The sequence below is a fragment of the Sphaerodactylus townsendi genome, linkage group LG01, assembly GCF_021028975.2.
Source record: "Sphaerodactylus townsendi isolate TG3544 linkage group LG01, MPM_Stown_v2.3, whole genome shotgun sequence".
Lineage (NCBI taxonomy): Eukaryota > Metazoa > Chordata > Lepidosauria > Squamata > Sphaerodactylidae > Sphaerodactylus > Sphaerodactylus townsendi.
In genome coordinates, this window is record NC_059425.1 from 58,479,778 (window position 1) to 58,503,650 (window position 23,873).

The 23,873-nt window shown below is 43.8% G+C and overlaps 1 protein-coding gene across 1 annotated transcript in view; it reads right to left on the bottom strand.

Moving 5' to 3' along the window:
- USH2A (usherin) overlaps positions 1-23,873 on the bottom strand; it is a 646,790-nt gene that overhangs the window by 293,550 nt on the left and 329,367 nt on the right. Inside the window, exons 35-36 of the mRNA XM_048504848.1 lie at positions 21,183-21,334; positions 8,763-8,925 (exon numbers count right to left, since the gene is read on the bottom strand). Of these exons, the coding sequence (XP_048360805.1) occupies positions 8,763-8,925; positions 21,183-21,334 (315 nt within the window). The remainder of the gene's footprint in view (positions 1-8,762; positions 8,926-21,182; positions 21,335-23,873) is intronic.

Sequence of the window (23,873 nt, forward strand, 5' to 3'; positions counted from 1 at the left end):
GCTGGGCCTCGTAAGGGCCTGAAAGGAACCAACGGCGGCTGTGCGGTATCGGTTTAAACAAGATCACAAACACTAGGCCACGCTCCCTTTCATACACAGTGCCTATTGGAAGGATCCTTGGCGGCTACATGCCGCTTATGGAAAGCCCCCCCCCTCCCAACTACATGTTGAAGGGTTGTTGGGAAGGGGTTTGCCACCACCACCACCCCCCCCCCACGCACACCCTGGGAGCTGCATGGAGTAGTGGTTGAGTGCTTGCACTGCCACTCACACGGTCAGGAGTTTGCCCCCACTGTGGGTCAGATATTTATTACACGTAATAATTGTTTGGTGATTAAGGTGTGGAATTATGTGGCTTTACTGCCAGAAGAAAACCCCAGGGAAATGCCGGCAAAGCTTCATGGTTTAGGCAAGAAGGCAGGCTTATCCGGATTTAATATCCCAAGTGGGCCCTGAGAGATTGTGGGGAGATCTTGGACCACGCTAATCTCAACTATGATCCTGAAAGCGTGTGGGGAACTGCCCCCTTTTCTATGGCTTTGAACCGGTTTGGACCAGCCATAGCTCTCTCAGAACTCTGTGGGGCTGCCCACAGTCCTCTCTGAATGGGATAGCCCAGTTAGGCTATATATAAAAGGATCCGCGCAATTTAATTTTAACCACATGAGGGCACTTAAGAGTCTAAGTCCCAGAAGGGAGGGAGAGTATTAAAGCTTATGCACCTTTTTATTTTGGCCACTTGGTGGCATCAGGGAGCAACTAAAATATTTTTGCACTAGAGCTTCTGTGACTTAGGTGACTAATGCAATCTTACGCTGCAGTGTGAAAGCTTGCCAGTCTAGGCCTGTATGGGTTGAGTAATTTTTAGATGGTGGCATCAAGGAACAACAAATAGGCAGCTTGGCAAAGGGGGCGAAAGAAAGCCCAAGCAAGGCACGGTGTATAATGAAGAAAATTTGAACAATTGGTTTTCTTTAGCAAGGCTTTCCGAAATATACTGACCTTTTGCTTCATGACCCCCCCCCCCCACCTCTTCTCTTCCTGTTCAGCTGGCCGAGTTGGTGAATAGCACCCATTTAACAAGACTTACACTACTGGGTCAATATGGCATCCAGGAAGGGAATTAAGAGGAAGGCGGTTAGCCAAGCGAACAAAGGGCCTAAGAAGAACGCCTTCGGCCCCTAGGAAAAAAAGAGCAAGGCCATCAAACCCTTGTTTCTTCTAAGAAGCCCCTCAGAGGCATCGGGTCCGGATAGAGTAGACCTTTACCACCCCCGGGCCAGCACTTCAAAACACGGGGGAGGTTCAGATAGGCCAACTTGGGGTTTCCACTCGCTCCCGCCCAGCGGGCAGCAGGGGGGACACACAAGGCACCTCGGCACCCATGGGACACGCTTTAGTACCCTCCACATCTCGAAGTGCAGACAGGTCAACCACTCCTGTGGGCATTTCTGAGTTGAGTGCTCAGATCTTTAATGATTTAGCAAACACTTTTACTAGATTGGCCAACAGCTCTGTAATAGCCGGGCAGCCGGGCCTCCTTTGCAGCTACAGCCACAATTCCTCCGCTCAGCCAGCTAGGGAGCAGGAGGAAGAGGTTTCTTCACAGGAAGAAGATGACGATGAGGAATCCAGTTCTTCAGCGACTGAAGAAGTGAGGGAGACTAGCGACACCAGGGGCAAGAAGAAAAAGCATAAGGGATCTCGGAGGCACTCTACTAAGCATGGTTCAAAGACCCGGCATTGATCATCCAGACACCGTTCCTCCTCCTCCTCTTCATCCAGTGAGTATTCATCGGATGAGGATTCCCCTAGGGGTGAGGGCACGTTCTGGGAAGATGCAACAGCTATCCCTGCTCTTCCCACCCGGGTTGAGCGAAATGAAGGATCGCAGCCTGGGTTTCCTACTCAGGGAAGACGCCCTCACCACTTCCTATTAGTGGGGCCATAACAATAAACAATCTCCAGGCAGGCATCTTACCCGAAAAGTTAAAAGACAGGGTCTCAATGGGTTTTTTGTAGACGCTTTCAAGCTTGTCCTAATCTTAGTCATCAAAAGCAGTCACAGGGTCCTCCTCATCAAGCTAATAAAGATCAAGAAGGTCGAAAAGGAGTTTCGGCTAATCAATTCCTGGGATTTGGAGAGTATATGACCTTAATCATGGCAGCTTACCCTCTTAGGGTTTTGCACGTATGCTCACCATTGTAATGTGTTGAGAGCTCTCGCTTCGATAGCTGGGGACTCAGCAGCCATAGCTGGCGTGATGAGGAGTTCCGCAGGAACGCTTCTAGCTGCAGTGCGACCAGGTGGGACAAACTGAACCAAGAGGCGCGGACTATGTTCGTACAGCCCTTCGCTCGGTCCTGTAAACAACGCCATTCAAGAAAAGACCCAATTATCGGGGCGACGGAGCCCGAATAGTTTCATTGTTGGGAGTTTAATATGGGGAGATGTAATAGGGCAAAATGTCGTTTTGAACATAAGTATGCGTGATTTGTTTCGGTACCTCCATGCCAAGACAGCGTGCACCAGGGGCAGAAAGTCAACGTTCTTTCGAGGAGCCCGACCTTAATAGCCAATTCTATCAGTCTAGAGGCGGAGGGTCGGGCGCTGCCACTCCAGCTGCCGCCTCCTAAGGTAGGAAACCTTAACAGTTGGAATACATTAGCTGGCTCTCCCATTAATAATCAGGCTCTACAAGTTTTGCTGAAGACTTACCCTAACCGGCCCGCAGCTAAACTGCTTTGGGAAGGATTTACCCAAGGTTTCCGCATCCCCTACACTGGCCCCCGAGTGGCGACGGATTGCGGAAACCTTAAGTCAGCCTCGATATGCCCTCTTGTTGAGGCAAAACTGGCAAAGGAGGTGGCGGCTGGTCGCATGGCCGGCCCCTTTGTTACCCCTCCCTTTGCCAACCTTAGGGTCTCCCCCCTAGGGGTAGTGCCAAAGAAAATACAGGGGGAGTTTCGCTTAATACACCATTTATCCCATCCGGAGGGCTCTTCCGTCAACGATGGCATCGACCATGAGCTCTGCTCTGTTCGATATGCGTCATTTGATCAAGCCGTTAACTTAATCAAGTCATGTGGGCCCGGGGCACTTTTAGCCAAGTGCGACATCCAGTCCGCTTTCCGACTACTCCCTATACATCCCGAGGATTTTTGTTTACTGGGCATTAAGTTTAAAGGGCAATGGTTTGTTGATAAAGCCATGCCCATGGGATGCTCCATTGCATGTGCCGTCTTTGAGGCGTTTAGCACATTCTTAGAATGGGCAGCTAAGGGTCGGTCAGCCAGCCCCCACATAACTCATTATTTAGATGACTTTCTGTTCGTGGGTCAAGCCGGCACACGGCAATGTGAGCATAGGCTAAAATGCTTCCAGACTTTAGCCTCAGAACTAGGGGTCCCTCTGGCTCCAGAAAAGACCGAAGGACCATCACAGTCTTTGACCTACCTGGGGATATTGTTAGACACCAAAAAAGGCACATCTAGCCTCCCACTAGACAAATTGTCAGCAATTAGAGATTTAATCTCTACCTTAGCTAAAAAAACCAAATGTAAGCTGAAAGAGATCCAGAAGCTGCTGGGGCATTTAAATTTCGCCTGTCGGGTAGTTTCCCCCGGCAGACCATTTTATGCTCGCTTGGCACAGGCCACCCGGGGAGTTTCCGCTCCCCACCACCACATCAGGCTGACCCGGGGCATCAGGGAGGACCTGGGGGTATGGCAGGAATTTCTAAGCAACTTTAATGGGACTTCCCTTTGGCAGGAACGTATAACACCTGAGGCTGCTCTACAGGTCCACTCTGATGCCTCGGGGAGTTTAGGATTTGGGGTCTTTTTTAAAGGACAGTGGTGTGCCCAGCTTTGGCCCCAGGATTGGGTGGACAGCGGTCTGGGCAGAGACTTGACCTTCTTAGAGTTCTTTCCGATATTAGTGGCTCTACACATTTGGCGGAGGCAGTTCTCTAACTGCAAGGTGGTCTTTTGGTGCTACAACCAAGCGGTGGTCAGAGTAATTAATCGGCAATCTAGTCGCTCTGGAGCTGGTTATGCGCGCTATTAGACGGTTTGTAACGACATATCTTTGGTCAATAATATCTCTTTTCTGGCTCAGCACATCCCAGGCGCGGATAACGCCATCGCTGACCGCTCTCTCCAGGATGCAGATGGAGAGAGCTTCGGCAGCTGGCACCTACAGCATCCTTGGTTCCGGAACCTTTTCCACAGGAGCTTTGGGCCCTTGGGAGAACGCAGTCGCGGAAGCAGTGCTAGGATCGCTGGCACCAACAACTCGGCGGGCTTATCAGGGAGCCCTCCAGGCTTTCTTTGGATTTCAGGAGGCTCAGAAGGGCCAAGCGGGCCCTACAGTCAGTGAAACTTCCCTTTTGGCTTATCTCGCCCACCTGCACGAATTGGGGCGTTCCCCCACAACCATGCGTTCTCATTTGGCAGCAGTATCTTTTTATTGCAAAGCCTCTGGCATCCCAGACACCACAGGGACCTTTTTGGTCCGGCAAGCCATAAAAGGATGGGTGCGGATGACCCCTAAGGTCAAGGAGACGCGCCTGCCTATTTCCTTGAAACTGCTCGCAAACATCTTTGCGACCCTCCCTCACATTTGTTCGTCTCCCTTTGAGACCAGCCTGTTTAGGGCGGCCTTTAGCTTGGCCTTTTTTTAGTTTCCTTCCAAGATGAGAGAGAGATTGTCTCTCCTTCACGGGTTGACTTTGGTGACGGGCCCTTACAGGTGGGTGACGTACAGGTTTGTGGCCAGACCCTATTGGTCAGGTTACGGCGTTCCAAAACAGATCAGCTAGCAAAGGGCACTTGCATTTCCATGCAAGCCTCTGCAACCCCGGGTCCTTGTCCCGTTAAGGACATGGCTGCCTATTTGGACATTCGCCCACGTAAACAAGGTCCCTTCTTTTTACACGCGGATGGCTCTTGCCTCTCGCGTTACCAAATGGCAGCAATCTTACGGCTTTGCCTCTCGGCCCTACATCTCCCGGCAACATCTTATGGCTTGCATTCATTTAGAATTGGTGCGGCTTCCACGGTATCTGGCCTAGGGGCCCCAGTCAGCAGGGTAATGGATGTTGGTAGATGGCGTTCTAAGGCCTACAGAACCTATATTAGGCCATTCCACCAGCATTAAGGCAAGTTTTCAAGTTGGTAATTTGGATTGTCGTTAGTTCTTGCAGGTTCTCGGAGAGTGGTTTGGCTTATAGGCCACAGCATCGTGTTTTGGGCCGGCAGACATGCAGCAGCTTCCAGTTGGGGCCGGAATTTGGGCCTACATCAGCAGCTGAGGCTATTCTGGCTTGGGAAGAGAGGCATGCGTTGGCACGACCTTTTACCTACCCTACGGAGCAAGTTGAAGTCCTATGACCCTCCTCACGCGTTGGTGATCCAGCTGGGAGAAAATGACATCCCTGCTATGAAGAGCGTAGAGTTGCTGCAAGCCATATTGTGCGGACTTCGACTCCATTCACCGCCTGTTACCTGGCACGACGAGTCTCTGGTCGCACCTGTTACAGAGACGCTGTTGGAACGGAGCAACGGATCCTCGTCGGGTGAATGGAGCCAGATCAAGAATTTGCCGGACTGCGTTGCGTTTGTTCACGGTTTTGGGGGGCGGGGAGTTCCGCATTGGGACATTTCTAGTAAAGTAGTGGATCTGTACAGGCAAGACGGGGTGCATTTGTCACCAAAGGGTACGGAATTGTGGCTGCATAGCATAAGAACAGCGCTGTGTGATTGGCTGAAGGCTTAGGAGGTGATGGCGGGAGCAGGGGAAGGGGCCATCTATATTTCCTATGCTTTCTGTTAATAAAGTTCTTTGGCTATGGCCATTTACTTATCCACTTTAAAAATTTGTGTCGGTAGTTTCTTTGGGGGAAGCATGACCGAGCGGGAGGGGGCTGACTAATCCACCTTTCAGTAAAGCGCGGCCGCTTTACCGCGGCCGCCGCTGGGCGGGGTGGGGTCCCGTCAGGGGAGGCTGGATACCGGCCGCCGATGCGGCCGGGTTCCAGGAGGTGGTTTCCACGCGATGCGCCGCCGGGTTCTGGCGCATGCTGCCGTCGCCGGAGCTGCCGCCGGCCGGCCCGGCTTGGCTAGAGGGCCAGCCGAGAGGAAAGTCAGTGGCGGTTGCCGGCTCAGCCTCAGGCGAGCTGGCCAATCAGCGGGCAGGGCCTTTAAAAGGCCCTGCCTCGTGGCCAGGCCTCCCTCGGAGCCTGGCTTAGAAGCCGGCTCCTTCCCTCCCACCCCGTCCCTGCTTTGTTGGGCTTGTTGTTTACTTGTTGTTTCCTTTGTCATAGCCAATATGGCTGGGTTGCGCATGATGGGGATGATCTGATAAAAGGGGAGCTGGGGAGCTCCTCTTGTTTTGGCACACCTCCTTAAGAGGTGGGGGTGGAGCAAGCTCTTTCAAGGAAGGGACGCTTCCGCTGGGGCTGAGAAGCTATGCTCTTGGGCTGTAAGTTGGGATGGGGCCTCCAGTCATGGGCATTTCACTGACTGGACATTGTCCCACTCCAATCTTTCGCCTGCTTTATTCCTCCAGCACCGGGCTGAGGAATCGGTTTGCCCTGGGGTCAGCACTTGTGCTGCCCTAAGGCTTGGATCACCCCCCATGCTGCGCCATCTGTATTTCCTATGCTTTCTGTTAATAAAGTTCTTTGGCTATGGCCATTTACTTATCCACTTTAAAAATTTGTGTCGGTAGTTTCTTTGGGGGAAGCATGACCGAGCGGGAGGGCCACTAATCCACCCGCAAAACACAGTAATCTCAAAACCATCATAAAACTACTTTAAAAATCATACCATCCCCTACCCTAATCCTCCTAAAAAATACATAATCAACCATCCTCCATAATGCCCCACATACATTTCAAAAATTGAGCTGGGTCTGAATCCATAGAGCACTGATACAGTAATAACAGCTACTGATTAAAAGGGGGTAAGGGGAGAGGAGGGAGAGAGGCACCCCATGACTTCAGCATCATGCAAATCACAAGATAATATTTAAGAGAAATTGAAATAAGACAGGAAATATTGCAGTCAACAAAACTAGAAAAACCAACCAATAACAAAGTTTGGCTCAGCCAAAAGGTATAGGGTAATCAGGACAGAAAAAACCCTGGTATTCTTTAGTGTATCAGGCATAGCTGATGCAATCTAGTAATTAAATATCACATAGCACATATCCAAAACTGCTAGATTATTATCCCACAATCCTCAAGGATGGTTCATGGGAGTTTGCTCTCTCCTCGTTCAAATTAACAATACCAGAAGAGCTCACTCCTGTAAGTGTTTTGAGTATCCTTGTTGGCTCAGTCACATGGAACATGCAACATCAGCTACCTTGATTTTTACTTAAATGAGCTCCAAATTTGACTGCACCAGAAACTACGCGTGTGGCAGTTTAACCCTTCTTTGCTTCCTGTGCTGAACTAATTTTTTCTGAACTAAATTTGCTGTCACTATGAATCGAACTTCAGAAAGAATACAGATCCCTGTGTTTTTCTGCTGCAGAATTACAAATTGCTTCCAAGGTGATTTTGATTCGGAAAACAGTACAGCCTGAAAAAAAGTAAAAGACCTGTGTCCCTGTAATGTCTTTTCTTTGGTCTTATTGAGAGTCTCCCGGGCTGCTTTCAAGTAAAATTAATAACAGATTTCCCATGTAATGTGCCATTGAAACTAACAAAAATATGAATGTGGCACCATATCACAAAGGGAAGAATGGACATTTAGTTAGAACACTTTAACATGTATTTTTCTGAAATCAACCTCAAGGTGAATTACAAGAATAACTTATTTATTCTTATCTATATCCCATCTTTATAGATTGACATCTTATTTTCTTTGACCCAAGACAGCTAACAGTCCCACAAGAAGTTGCAAAGGTGCACAACATAAGTGGTCACTAATGAAATAAAAAAAATCAAACAAAACATACAGCCAAATCTGCCAAAACAGTTCACTCTCCGCAACTGTCCTTTGAAATCTTTCTCCCAAACCTGCATAAATGTAGCCAATGGTGCAAATAAATACGCAATTGGAAATTCATAAAGACTAACATAAAAGCCTCCTCAAATAATTCCACCTTGCACATTTGTGAAATCTTTTTTTCCAGTCTCAGCCCATCTGCAACTCATGAGAATGGCCAATATGCAGTAGAGATAGCAAACCAACTAATGTTCGAGGGTATGAGAAGCTAGTCAGGAGTTGTAGTAACATGTTCTTGGACATTATATCAACTATCCTGAAATTATAAAGTACCCTAATGTAACTATTAAAATATTGCACTTTACTGCCTGAAAAATTTGCTCTTCCAATCTGCCCATTCTGGCAACCCATCTATAGTGAAGTGGGGGGAGGGCAGGATATGCCATTGCTGGTGGGAGGGAAAGCAGGCCAGCCTGAGTGGGGAAGTATTAACAAAAAGAAAATAGGATAGTATTGTTTAGCAAGACCCTGCTGAAGAGTTCTCACAATAATGTAAGTGGAATCTCATGCTTACATTTTGCAAGAGCTTGTATAATCTTGCTCTTATCCGTCTTTGAGTTCATCTTTGAATTCAGTCTACCTTTTCTGTGGAATATTGTTGAAAGTGGGGAAAACATTTCTTCTATGAGCAGGATGCATCCTGCATATAGTACCTTTGGATCCCATCAGATCCATAATGTATAAGCAAAAATACATTAGAAAACATTAGAATATTCTGAACAATATGCTATAAATGGAAATACCTTCATCAGCATAGAAGAGACCAGTAAGAAGGACAGCATAGGTTAGCAATCCATTGGGCTTAAGTGGAGGAAGCCATTTTACTTGAATTGTTCTTGGTCCATCATTAATGACAAATACTTCAATTTTTCCTTCGGGTACACCTTCAACTGTACGCACTTCAACCTGTGAATTTAACCATGCAGTGAGTTTTGGACTTTTTTTGTAATAAAAAACAGGGAACCTAGAGGAGTGCAAATACTTTGTGCAAATAAAACCTGAAAAAAATGGCATAAACTGAGCCAGGGCTCATTCAGGCTTAATATTGTTTTCAAAGCCATTGTTCAGTTCTACAATGTTTAACACCATTTTTGAAGATGTTCAGAGAAAGCACATGAAAATAATGTGTAACCACAACTTAGAGATTTGAAAACACAGAGTATTCCTCCGTACCTTCTTCTTTTACCTGCTCCAAGTAACCCAACTAACAGACAGGATCCTTTTTGGATTGGTGCCCCAGTTGTGGAACCCTCCCTCTAAGTACAGGTACCTGGTATTTCAATGCCTTGCTAAATCTCTTTTGTTTGCCAAAACCAAATGTGGACAGTTTCACACATAGAAAATTAATGTGCATTTAGTTCACCTTACAATTTCCCTTTATTTCCGTGATTGTTTGTACATACATATTGAGTGGAATGATAAATACAATAACAAAGGCTATGTAAATTGCAATGGACTATTGGATATGCATGCAAAACACTGATGCTTCCCAACATGTATATGAACCCAGTGTAATAAAATGTAATTTCACCTTGCAAACTTCACCATGGATCATACATAGAGAACAGCCATAAATACACATTAACATTACACACTGTAGGCACAGTGTAAACTGTGAATTGTCACTTGCCACCTACATACTTCAATGTAGGTGTGGCGAAACGGGCTTGCTTTTGGCTGGCAGGCCCTATTTCACACTCTGCACACCCCCAGGAGTTACTGACTTTTCCTGGGGAGGGCTAATTTTCTCTTTGGGTATGCTGCCACCACCTGATCAGTTGAGGACTGCCTGCTGGGGAAGATCAGGATTTCCCAGCTTCCTTTCCCACTGCACGAGGCCCCTGCCTCAGTTTCCCCTTGGTTCCCCTCTCCTGGGTTCCACAGGGTAGACTGGAGATCCTGGAGGAAAAGCTGCTCAGCCTTCCTCTACCTCCTGGTTACATAGCGTGTCCAAGACAGTAGGGCATAAGTGGTACAGAGAACTTTCCTCCACAGCTAAGGTTTTAAAAGAATTTATTAAAAGGAAAATGATTACCATATGTTTTAGCACACACCAGATTTAGCAAGGGTTACAAAAATAAAAAAGGAGATAAAGCACGCGAAATCCCTCTTTTCCTATCACTCAATACATACCCTGGCTAAAGATGGTAGAAAGCAGGGGGTAGGTCCTTAGAGCTTAAAATGTTGCCATTGGCAAAGAGCCCACATTACCTGGCTGAGCACATGGTCCAGAAAATGGATGCCGCCTTCCCAGTTCAGGCAAGAGCTCTGCTCCCCTCCAGAGAGACCTGAGCCAAGAGACCTCGCCCCTCTCTTCCCCTCAATTTATCAGATCCCAGACCCCACCCTCCTTTGACCAGGTCAGGCTGGGTCAAGATATCATTTCCCCCTAGGTCAGGTAGCATTTCCTGATGTATCTCTGGGATTTCTAAGTCCTCCAAATCTCTGGTACCTGGTTGGAGAAGGAGAGGATGAAAGAAAAAGGAAACAGAAGGGGGGGGGGGAAGGAGCCATTTCTCCACAGTAGGTAACCCCTGAAAAATCATCAAATATACAATCACAATGTCTCTAAGGCCGTGTCCGCACGGCCTTTTTATGGCGCCCTGGGGACGGAATAAACGCCATCCCCAGGAAGCCATTCGCACAGGCGGTGCTGCTGCAACGCAGCAGCGCCGACCTGACTGCGCTCCCCCTCCCCCAGGGCGGCGTCAGGCCTCCCTGTTTCCCTTCCCCGTCCCACTCACCTTGTCCCCGTCGTCGGCCTGCTGGCCTCTGCAGCCCCTCCCTCACTGTCCTCTGACCCCTGGAGGTCGGAGGGCAGCATGGGCGGGGCTTCAGAGGCCAGCAGACCGATGACGGGGACAAGGTGAGTGGGACGGGGAAGGGGGCAGAGGCGGCTCCATGTGGAGCCGCCTGTCCTCCGCCGGCCTCCCCTGAGGCCGCACGCACGCTTGCTAGCGAACGGCCTCCGCCCCCACGCCGGCAGAATTCTTGCCGGCGAGGGGATGCCTCGGGGGCCGTGCGGAAACGGCCTAAATTTATCAATCTTCAAAGAGAATATAACAACTGCTAGAAATGAGCAAAGACCTAAGTTAATTACTTTGTTACCTCAAACTATGTATGCTGATTGTCCCATTCACTCTACTGCTTCCCAGGAGGCAAGCTGAGTCCCAGAGGTACTGGCAGCATCTCAAAGAAGTGACTGGAAGTTGAACTACTCCAGAAGGCAAAGCTAGAAGCAGGCTAGGTCTACCATCTTCTCCCATCCCACTGTCACCTGGGTCTTAGCCCCCTGGAGTAGTTATACCACCAATCCCTTCCAGCATTGCCAAGAGCTCCATGCCCTGTGTGTGTTAAGTGCCATCAAGTTGCTTCCAACTCATAATGACCCTATGAATCAATGTTCTCCAAAATGTCCTATAGTGAACAGACTTGCTCAGGTCTTACAAACTAAATGCCATGATTTTCTTTACATAGTCAATCCATCTTGGGCCTTCTTCTTTTCCAACTATCTTCAACCTTTCCTAGCATTATTATCTTTTTCATTATGTGACCAGAATACAACAGCCTCACTTTGGCTGCTTATTATCTTTTTATTATGTGACCAGAATACAACAGACTCACTTTGGCTGCTTCCGCATGGGCCAAAAACAGCGGTATGAAAACGGTGTGAAAACAGTATAAACCCTTTTACACCGTTTTAAACCCTTTTACACCATTTTCACACTGCTGTTTTTGGCCCATGCGGAAGCAGCCTCTGATCTTTTTAATATTTAGGGACAGTTCAGGCTTGATTTTTGTGTGTGTGGGGAAGGGGACCCACAGTATCTGTAACACTCCCTTCCAACACCACATTTCAAAGGAATCTTCCTTCCTATCAGCTCTTTTCATTGTGCAGCTTTCACAGCCATCCGTAACAAAGGGAATACTGTGGGATGAACTAACTTGGGTCCCTTCCGCACATGCAAAATAATGCGTTTTCAAACCACTTTCACAACTGTTTGCAAGTGGTTTTTGCCATTCCGCACAGCTTCAAAGAGCACTGAAAGCAGTTTGAAAGTGCATTATTCTGCATGTGTGGAATGAGCCTGGGTCTTGGTTGCCAGTGATCCATCCAGAATCTTTTCCTAGCTCCTTCATGGTTGCCCATCCTACTCAATTTCTCTCTGATCCCTTGGTTACAGTCTCCCTTTTGATTGATGTGGAGTCAAGAAATAAAAAGTTTTCAGCTATTTCAATTTCCTCATCTCTCCACCCTAAAGCTAAGTATTTCTCCAGTAGTCATTACTTTTGTCTTCTTGATGTTCAGCTGCAGTTCTACTTTGGCACTTTCTCCTTTAATTTTCAGCAGTAGTCTTTTTAAGTCTTCTCTAGTAATGTAGTATTATTGGCATATATCAAATTGTTAATGTTCCTCTCCCTGATTTTCACTCCACCTTCATCTAAATCTAATCGAGCTTTCCTTGTGGCACATTCGGCATACAGATTGGAGAGACAGGGTTATAAAATACATCCCTGTCTAACTCCTTTGCCAGTTGAAAACCATTCTGTTTTTCATATTTTGTCCTAACAGTAATATCTTGTCCAGAGTACAGGTTATGCATCAAAACATTCACATGCTGTAGCACATCCATTTCCTTTAAAACCACCCATAGCTTTTTATGATCCACACAGGCAAAAGCTTTGCTGTAATCTATGAACCACAAGCTGACTTTTTCTGAAATTCTCTCACATGCTCCAGTTACCAATGTAAATTTGCTATATAATATCCGGTGCCTCTTATTCTTTTGATTCCAGCTTGAACATCAGACATTTCTTGTTCCATGTTGTAAGATTGTGAGAAATTAATACAATGGTCCAATAGGTGCTGCAATCTTTGACATCTACTTTTTTGGAGTGTAAATTGACCATTTCCAGTCTGAGGACCATTGTTTTGTTTCCATATTTGTTGGCTTATTTTCAAGATTTTGATGGACTCTGTTTTGGGGATTTGGAATAGCTATATTGCTATCCCATCTGCTTCTGTTGATTAGTTTCATCCAATTGCTTATTGCTCTCAGTGCAGTTTTCATTTGACTTTCTCAAATGGTAGGTTCTTCAAAAGAAGGAATCTGTTATTCTTTCGTCACTTCTGTATAGCTTTTCAATATATTGTTCTCACCTTTTTTATTTTGTCCTGAACAGTTAATGTATTTCTATGTTGATAATTCATGAGTGCCTAACTGTGCTTTAAATTTCTCTTTGATTTGTTGGATCTCATGGAACAGATCTATCGTTCTTTCTTTTTTGTTATCTTCTATGTCTTTGCACTGATTATTATAATTATTCTCTTTGTCTCTGTGAGCAAGTCAATGGAATGCTGCATTTAGAACTTTGATTCTGTTTCTGTCACCTGTTACTTTTGCTTCTTGACTATCTTTAGCAATTTAAAGATTTTCCTCAGTCATCCATTGAGACTTTTCATTTTTTTTGGCTACAGGAATAGTTTTTGCACATTCTTTCCTGTATGAAATTAATAATACAAATCTGTTCTTTACATAGCCTTTAAACTTCAGGAATGTTATTTAGATTGTATTTTGGCACTATGAATGTTGGTTCTTTTCCTCCAGCTTTAATTTTTGACATTGACAATTCATGATCTGTACCACAAACAGGTCCTGTTTTAGCAGAGAGAATAGATCTTCTGCACCTTCTGCTTCCAACTAGGCCTGGAGATTCAGGTACACCGAATCCTGGATTCAGCCTGAATTTGGGCGCATTTGGGCATATTCTGTCCCAAATCGGGTGAATGTGTTCTATCTGAATCTGAATGAATCTGAATGCAAGGCATTCGGGCTTTGGGGGGTATTTTTCACGTTTTGGCCTGCAGGGGTGCATTTCTACAGCTAGCAGCACCAACATGTCAAGATTTCATCCAGAGATTCTCCTGATGATACCAACTAAGTTTGGTGAAGTTTGGTTCAGGGGGTCCATAACTTTGGGTCCAAAGTGGGTGCCCCATCCCCCATTGTTTCCAATGGAAGCTAATAGGAGATGGGGTCTAGAACTTTGGACCCCCTGAACCAAATGTTACCAAACTCAGGTGGTATCATAAGGAAAGTCACTGGATGATACCCTGAAATTTTGGTGCCAGTAGCTTTACAAATGCATGCCTGACAAGCACCCCAAGAAATTTGCCCAGATTCACTGCTCTGCAGTGCCTTGGCACCATTGCAGCCAATGGGGAATTTCTGAGTGTGTAAGCAAGCTGCACATTTTTGAAGATACAGGCACCAGACTTTCAAGGTGGATCCAGGAGGCCCTCCTGGTAATGGCATCCAGGCTTGGTGAATTTTGTTTCTGGGGGTTCAATTTTATGGGCCTCAAAAAGGCTTATTTTGTTTCCCTGCTTCTACACATAAAGCCTGCTGGCTGAGTTCTCTCAGAACTATCTCAATCTGCCCCTCCCACCACCCCCCAGAAGCAAAGTTCTCAGCAAAGTTTCTGGGTCTCATCCAGAGACTGTCCTGATGATACCACCTGAGGTTGGTGAAGTTTGGCTCAGGTGGTCCAAAGTTATGGACCTCAAAGGGATAGTCCCCATCTCCTGTTAGCTCCCATTGGAAACAATGGGGTAACCCACTTTGGGGATCCATAACTTTTGACTCCCTGAACCAAACTTCATTAAACTTGGTTGGTATCATCAGGAGAGTCTCTGAATGATATAATGAAACCTTGGTACTGCTAGCTGTAAAAATGGGACCCTTGCAAACAAAATGTGAAAAAACCACCAGAAATACCAAAAAAAAATCAGACAGACCCGAATTTTTCAGCATACCCGAATATTCAGGTATATCTAAATATGTAATTAGTCTCATTCACGCATATACAGATCATTTTATGCCCGAAAAAATCTGAATCCGAATTTTACCTAATTTCTCTTGGGTATTGACCAAGCCTACTTCCAATTGTGCAATCTATTTGATTTCTATACTGGTCATCCAGTGACATCCATGTGTTCAATTGTCCATTTCACTGCCTGAAACATGTTTGCAATGAACCAAACTGTTGTCTTCAAAAAATTCTGTAAGTCTCTCTTCATTTCATGCTCCTAGCCTAAATCTGCCAATAATATTTGATTCTGCTTTGTTTCCATCTTCTGCTTTCCAGTCACCTATGATTATCAACAGTATGTGATCAATTTCTTCCCAGAGACTTCCATAAAAGCTTCCAATTTCTTCCTCATCAGCATCTGTAGTTGATGCATAAACCTGAATGATGGAAATGTTAATAGGTTTTCCCTGAAGTCTGATTAATAATATTCAGTTAGAGTTTGCATTATAGGTCCTGACTGCACGTGTTACATCTTGCCTTACTATTAAAGAAAAGCAACTCCATTTCTTCTGTATTTGTCATCCTCCAAGTAAAACACTTAGAACATTTCTGCACAGCCAGAGGCAGTAACTTCCCACTTGCTTAAATGAAGCTGGTGGAGCGTCAAGACAGTTCGCATGGTCTCATGTGGGCAGTCTCAATGCCACCACTGCCGGCAGGGGTGGCTCCACACGAAGCCGCCCAGGGTGTGAGGAGGACACTTTCCTTTGCTTCCTGTGCAGCTGTGGATGGCTGGAAAGACATGCACACGCTGCCCTCTGACCCTGGAGCTGCACAGGAAGCAAAAGTAAGTGTCTTCCTCACACCAGAGGGGCCAAAAGTGGTGCCCTCACACTGGTGCGGTTCGCACCGCGCCGGCTGGAAGATGGCACTTTTGAAAAACTCACTCCCTTTCTCAATTTCAAGCTTACTTTGATTCATGCTTCTCACATCCCATGTTCCTATTACATTCATCAAACATCCTTGGCCTTCCTTTTGGGTTTAGTCCCGTCACATCATTAAAAATAGCCTTACTCATATTTGTCCTCCACTCTTCCCCTGTAGCTGATGGAGTGCCATCTAACCTGGGCGTACCGTCTTCCAGCACTATATCTTTTTTCATTTTGGATTGTTCCATTATAGGGTTTTTGAGGTATAGATTGGTCATAAGTGGTTTACCATTGCACTCTTCTCCATAGTACTAACCAGAATTAGTTGCAGTGGCATTGCCACTGTCCACAAAATATCCTCCACCAGTGTTACCTTAACTACTGCTACTGCCCAGTAGCTAGCCTTTAATGAATCCTCTGTCCCCATCACCATTGGAACTGTCTGTTCTCTCCTGCTGATGTGACCACAGTGCAATCTGAAGGGGGTGAACATGTCTTAGTCTGGTGTCTTAGCAGTCACCATTTTGTTTTAAGTGACTCTGCTGGGAATTTAGACTCTCAATAGAGTCTAGACCTCTTACAATATTGCTCCCAACCTCACTGATACAAATGAGCCCCCTCACCATGGTAAGGGATGCATCCAAAAGGGGGTCCATGCCCTAGCAGCTCTGCTTGCATTGGTGGAGTTTCAAGAGTGCAAGGCTAGTTGTATCTTGTGCCACTGCTGACTGGGAGTGACAGGAACTTCTGCATCCTCCTGATTGTGCTTTCCAAGAAATTGCAGTTGCTTGGGCAGATGACTGGTTCCTAGCACTCACCAAGAAGCTATGTGGAAGGAAAGAGGGTTGGAAGGGAAAAACAGCAACAGAAGTAGTGGGCAAAGAAAAGATTAAATGCTCCCCATTCTCCCTCCTCCAGTTTCCATCTACTTCAAATTAATCCTTTCTGAAGTTGCTTTTTCTTTACAGAACTATTCTGAAAATGTGCTTAAATACATTTATACATATTTAGCACTGAGCCAGATGACAAAAAGAATCCTTACTACATTCTCACACTGAAACTCAGAAACTTTTTAATCTCAGGGTCACGTCTTATATTTTTAAGTTGCAGAGTCTTCTTAAAGTTTCTGATGTGTGTACAAACAGTATTGTTGATATCATTCTTTAGTCTAGTACTGGGATTTAGTCTAGTACTGGGCTTACCACAGTGACTATGAATTTATTTCTGACAATCAAAATTGGGGCCTAGCCTCCAGCCCCCATTTCCTCTTCTGAGTAGGTAAACTGTCCTGTACATATGGTCTCAACTGCTGCATCGGTAAGTATTCTAAGCCCCTTGATTCACTGACGGAGGCACAGCAGTGCCATTTCTTAATTACTACCTTCCAAAAGCAATCAGTGTTTTTTCTTCCTGCCTCATTACTGCAAGTGCCCTGGTCAGTTGACATGCTGCTTTCCATCCAACATTGGTTTTTCTACCTCAACAGAGTTTTTACCTCTCCCATTTCCTTATAAAAGCGTTCTTTCCTCCCTACCCGTAAGAGAACACAACAGAAGCCTGAGAAGAACCTTTTCACCTTTCTTTCTAGCCTTGTCTAGCTGGGCTATTTGCTTTCAGCACCTGAGCCTTTTCATTTGCTTTCCCTGCAACCATGCATCTCTTTCATGACCACTATGCCTGTTCCTGGTTCCAAACCTATTTGTCTGTCCATTTCCAGCCCAAATCCTGCCTGCCTATCTGTGCACTTCAGAGCCTAAGGTCACATTCCAACTTTCATCCAGCCAACTATGCTAGCACTATCTGATCCTTTGTGCAGTCATCAACTGTCCCACCCCAGGAAATTTTTTACCCCAATTCCATAAAGTCAGTCTAAAAGGGAGGCTTGCTAGCTACATCCCTAAAATAACTTGTATGCAGAAGAGAAAAGGATACTGCTCAACTGCACATGGATTCTCCATGTATATACTGAGTTGAAAAACATCATGTAGCTAGAATCTGGAGCCATTTATTCCAGTAGGGTCTTGCTGAACACCTTTTTCATCAGCACTATCATTCAAAATGTAGAAGGGTTGCCTGATGTGAGATATGTGCAACATTAATTTTCAATTATCTATATCTCTATAATTACCTGCAGAATGTAGCTTTTCAGTTTGTGATGTGCAGTAATATAAACTGAGCACAAGTTGTTACTGTTCAATTCTGAACCTCCTTCACCTTATTTATATCTTGTGACTCACAGAAGCAAAGGAAGAATTGTGTGTTGCAATCTAAAGAATAATCAGTTCTCCACAAAGTCACAATATATTGTCTGGACTTTTAGATGATTCAGATTAAATCACTGTGTACTGTTCTCCAGTCTGTGTTATCTTTGTGTCTTATTCAGAAGCCTCAAAATACTGTTTATGTGGAGAACAGAATGCATGCAAAATAACTGATGGACAAAAAAACTCCCCCTTCTTTCTTTAAACACATTGTACACGAATTCATTTCATGAGACTATTCTCTGACCTAAATAAAATATTGAACCAGAAATTAAGTGATAATACTGAAATGGTATTAAATATTTCTTTCCAAGTAAAATAGGCAAATGCATCACAATTAATATAAAATAATGAGACAATGGCACACATAAGTAACATCTTATATTAATTATAAATTATTGCAAATACTCCATTACCTCCTATAAATTAGCAGTTCTAACATATACACCATTGTAATAGGAATAAACACACACTGCATTTATTTTTATATTAAAAGATATTTTTCAATGGTTTCAGTTTACGCTTTCCAGTGTTCATTAGTGTGCATTGTGTGTACATGATGAACCATCACAGACAGTAAAAAAGACAGAATAGAAATGTTTTAATAATTAAATAAATTGCACAATTTCTTTTTGCAGTTTACATAGCATTTCTACACATATCCTGCATCATTTATATGTGTAAGAAACATAATGTACAATATTAATGTACATCGAAATCCTATGCGGAATTACTCCAGTTTAAACTCATTAAATTCTGCATAAACTACACTCTTCGTGACACATAAGAATCACTAAAATATGGTACATTTTACAGGAAAAATCAGTGCAATAACTAAAAATGGTGCAGAAATAAAGAAAAATTCACTTTGCACATTGGAGGAGTGAACTCAGAACAGGAATCTTGGAACTGAAAATGCAGAGATGAGACGTTTGAAATCTTCTGTGCATTTCAGATCCAGTCTTTTCATTGTTTCCTTCTGAAATAGCACAGTGGAATGAGTAGAGATCCTGTCTTTTTAAATTCCCTTTTAATGTAAACTAATCTTTTGACTTGCACATTCCCTAGATCATAATTTAATCTGAAATCAAACACGGTTTCATCAAAAAAGAATTCAGCAACGGCATTATGAAAAAGCATCATGCAATGGCAGTTCTTCACTGATTAAGATGTTCACAACTACCTTGGAAAGAGTTTTAAACTAGAAGAATCCAGTTCCTAAGATGTTTCTGCTGCATAGCATCCCTTGAATCGATTAGGGCACATTAAATAAAAGATCAGCAACAAAAATAGCTAGGAGGATAATATCAGTTTACCACTGGGAGATGTCTCTGCTTCTATTTAAAGTACTCAATGAGCTAAAGTTTTGTGTTTTTCTTTAAACAAAGTGTTGGGCATACTTGGTAACAGGGGGGAAATCTTGCATAAAAATCAAATGAAGATGTGGTACTTTAACGTCCTGGCAGCATTTAGGAGAGTTGCTCTCTAAATAAAGACATTGCATTTCAATTCTTGGTATTGGAGATGAATCAGTGGTTCAGGAAAACAGTTTGCATTCTGAGCAGGAGATACAGATGAGTATTAGGTCTGCTCAAAACCCCTGCTTTGAATTGCACTGAGAGTCACGACTGAGTTTCAGCTTTAATGAAGTGCAATAACTTCCATTCAGTATTTTTTTTTCCAAAACAGGATGGTATATTTGAGGGCATCAGAATACTCAAAGAATAAATGCATTTGGATTTGGAATCATCTCATGACAGAAACAGAGGTGCTTGACGGTATGAGGGAACATAAGTTCAGTATTAATGATAGCTGGGAATTTTAAACAAAACATATACCAGTACATTGAATGGTACAGTTCTACAAGTCCTATTGCTACTGCACAAGTGTTCTGCATTTCAATGGGCTTGTATAGGGAGCCACACTGAAAATGGAGATTGAACAGCAGTAGCTTGACACAAGTGCTTAGTGGGTTGTTCCCTAAATTTCCAGAATATTTTTTAAAGAATTAGAAAAATTGGCAAAAAGCCATTCATGCTTTTAAGAGTAAATATCCATCAACCCCATCTATGCTATAAAATGTGTAATGGTAATAAAGTCCTGCTCTACAGATGGATGATGTTACCAGCATTTTAAAACAATGAATCTGGGGGGGGGGGGGATGTGATAAAAAATTCAAAATAAAAAATAAACTTTTGATGTCCTTTTCATGAAGTAATCTTCATACAGTGAAGCTAGTATCATAAAGTAAAATACTATTAAGCAAAACTTTGCCAGAAATGCTAGATGTTGGAATGGAGCTTAGTAAAAATGGGGGGCGGGGAAATGAGAGGGCTAATTTTTACAAGGAAGTGTAAATTCAACTTCACTAACTGGATGAACCTCAACAAGACTAGAGCAGTGTCATTTCTAACACTTTCCCGCGTCATGCTGGAAGGTTATTAGCCATAAAGAATATTTTACTTATCAGTGTACCTTTTTATCCTGTAGAATGATGCTAGTCTTATTTTAAGTTTTCCATTTTTACTTCTTGCATAGTTAAGTAATACATATTAGGAGAACAAGAAAGTGCTTATAAATCCCCACAATTGTCAGTACTGGAAAACATCATGTAAATATTGTTTAATTGTCATTTGTAATGCTAAGAAAAAGACAATTTATCCATTTCTATATATGTTGTTTGTTCCAATATGGAACAGTTACCTGTTAAACCTAGATTTAGTCTTTAGAGATATATAATATTGTTTTGTCTTCTATGAACATTACACATTGTCTTCAATTCTTTTCAGTCAGTGAGAGGCTAGAATTTTTTCCTCATTACTGGAATAGTAATTCTTCTTTTAATCATGTCCTTTTAAATCAGATTAAACCACATCTGTGCCTTTTAACATATTAACTCTCCTTAATTTCAATAATGTGCATTTCATTCTCTACTTTTTTTTCACTCCCAAACTCAGTCCTTACAGCATCTATATATTTTGGATCAGTGCCTAGTGGTGACCTATTCCAATCCTTTGCAGCTTTTAATGGCATTTTTTATAAAATGTCACATTTTGCCAGATGGGTTAGTACTGACCAGTGTGAATCATCACCATTTACTCTTATATTCACTGCCATCTGACATTTATTACATTCTCAGGATGTAAATTGAGTTACTCACCAGTGGGCCAAGAGCACAGCCTTTTGCAGTACATGCCTGAACTCTGAACAAATGAAGACTCCAAGGAGAAAGTCCAGAAATATAATAGCTGAGCTGCGAAGAGTTCTGTGCCAGGATGCCATTCATATACAATCCATAACTAGTAATAATTCCTGGTTTTTAAAAAAATGCAAGATCTATCAGATTACAACAGGCAAAAGGGGGGAAGCAATATTGAGCTTATGAAATCTTGAGGCAATACAAAGATTTTTAAGGATCTCTCAAATGAAAGACACAGTACGCATGTGATACCAAAACCAAAACTGTTCTGCACTTTTCCTTGTAGAATGTTGGAAATCAATTTGTGTTTATCTTGTTAGAAGTAAAATTACCATGCTCCAAAACAAGCAGACCTTAAGAGACCTGATTTCTCAAGAATAAGTCAAATCAATCTTTGAGCTGAGAAAGTTGAGGCAATTCTGTTTCACAGACTCACTCTGCATGCAAATTCATGTGTGGATTAAAACAAGGGCAGAGAAGATATATACCGACCATTTAGAATCACAGCGCCTTCAGACCTAAAAAAAATTAGTGATCTGTATTTTGAACATAATATTATAGGACAGTTCAGTGATGATTCATCAGACTGTCTCTGGACCTTGCCCCTCCATCCAGTACAGTGGTGATTTTTATTTATAAATAAGAATATTTGATTCATAAAGAGATCCAGGCAGAGCTTTGAAATTTTAAGGGACAAGAGTCAGTCTGTCTAGTCCTTTACCTCAAGAAAGATACCTAAAGCATCCTCAAAAGTTGCTTAAACAACCTTACCTTAATGACCCCAAAGAAATTTCACAATCTCCTTAGGCTGACTGTTCCATTAATTAATGGAATTGCATTCACTTTCTTCTTCTGTTGCTATATAGCCTATACATGAATTTACCTCATCATTTGAAAGGAAATTTTAACTTTTGATAGTTCTAAGGAGTTATCAAGTGTCCTTTTTTCCCAGACTAGTTACTTAGTGGTTGTGAAGGACCATGACATCCTCTTGAAGAAATGCTGCTGATGCAGAGAACTAGTCTTTCTCTTGCACTCAAAATGCAGTTTCATGATGGTATGAAAATGCAATCACATAAACACCAATTTGTGTGGAGGTCTGTAATGCTGGTTGGCCATAACATTACCATTATGTAAGACAAGTAACATTCTCGTTTGCCAAGCAGAAGTTTCTTTATTTAGATATTTATATCCCACTTTTCCCCTCAGTGCAGAACATAAGTGGCTTACAACATTATCCTCTCCTTCTTTATTTCATCCTTACAACAATAACCATGCGAGGTAGGTTAGGTTGAGAGAGCATAGCTGGCCCAATGACTACCAGCAATCTTCCACAGCAGCATTTGGATTCATATCAGGGTCTCCCAGATCCTAGTATGTCAACCTAATCACTACACCACACTGGCTCCATTCTACCAACCTGCCCTCAGTGCCTTAAACACCTACAGAGACTTAAATACTCAGTTTGAACTTACATAAATCTACATACTTCAATGGGATTAGACATGCCTAATGATGCTTAAAATAAGGCTATAAAGTACAGTGGTGTACCCTTCTTGTCAAAGTTGTAAACAGGAGGCATCTATTTGGCTTGAGTCCCACCTGTCTGAAGGAGCACTTAAGCCCATATGAACCTGTCTGACCACTGAGGCCAGGCGGTGGAGTTCTCCTGCTGGTCCCTCTCCCCGCTGAGGTGTGGGGGGAGGGAGTATGTGGCAGGGCTTACTCCATGGCTGGCCCCAGACTATGGAACAGCCTCCCCATGGAAATTCACCAAGTGCCAACACTTTATGGGTTTCAGTGTCTGGCGAATACCTTCCTATTCACCCAGGCCTTTGGTCTTTGACCCCACTGGAGGCTGCCAATCTGGGGTGGAGGAGGTTATGTGGTTGTGTATTTCTATATGTTTAGGACTGTTTTATATGTTGATGTTTTTACTTTGTTTTTACAACTGTTTTCAATTTTATATGCTGCCCTGAGACCACCATATAGGGCAGGGTATGTATAAATAAATAAGTAAATAAATAAATAAATAAATAAATAAATAAATAAATAGCCTGCAATTTTAGGGGCAGTGTGGGGTAGTGGTAAAATGTCAAACTAAGGAGACTTGGAACCAAATCCCAGACGTAAAGCATGGCCACGCCTCACACGCAGCCACCATTACAGGAGGGGAGGCCCGGCAGAGAAGCCGTCTATTTGGCACCAGGTCAAAGAGTCGACATTGCGGCCCTTCATGTGTATGTGTGCCTGTTCTGGCGCATGTCACATGATGGAAGCGCTCAGGAGATCATCACCCTTATGGGAGGACGAGATTGACATGGTGGGGTTGGCGTGCTCTCACGAGGCACGAGAGGATGCTGTAGGTATGGGGGCTGGGCTAGGGCTTATTTAAAGCCCTGCCTTGTGGACCGGCCCCATTTGGAGCCAAAGCAACACATTTTTCCCGCCCACCCAATCCCTGTTATTTTGAATGCTTGAATGACATTCTTGTCATAGCAATTGGCGGGTTGCGCATGGGGGATGATCCGCTGGTAGGGGGAGCTGGGGGAGCTCCCCTGTTTAGCTCACCTCATTATGAGGTGTGGGTGAAGCAAGCTCTTGGTAGGAACGCCCTGTAGGGGGCTAGGAAGCTTGTACCCATAGCATGAG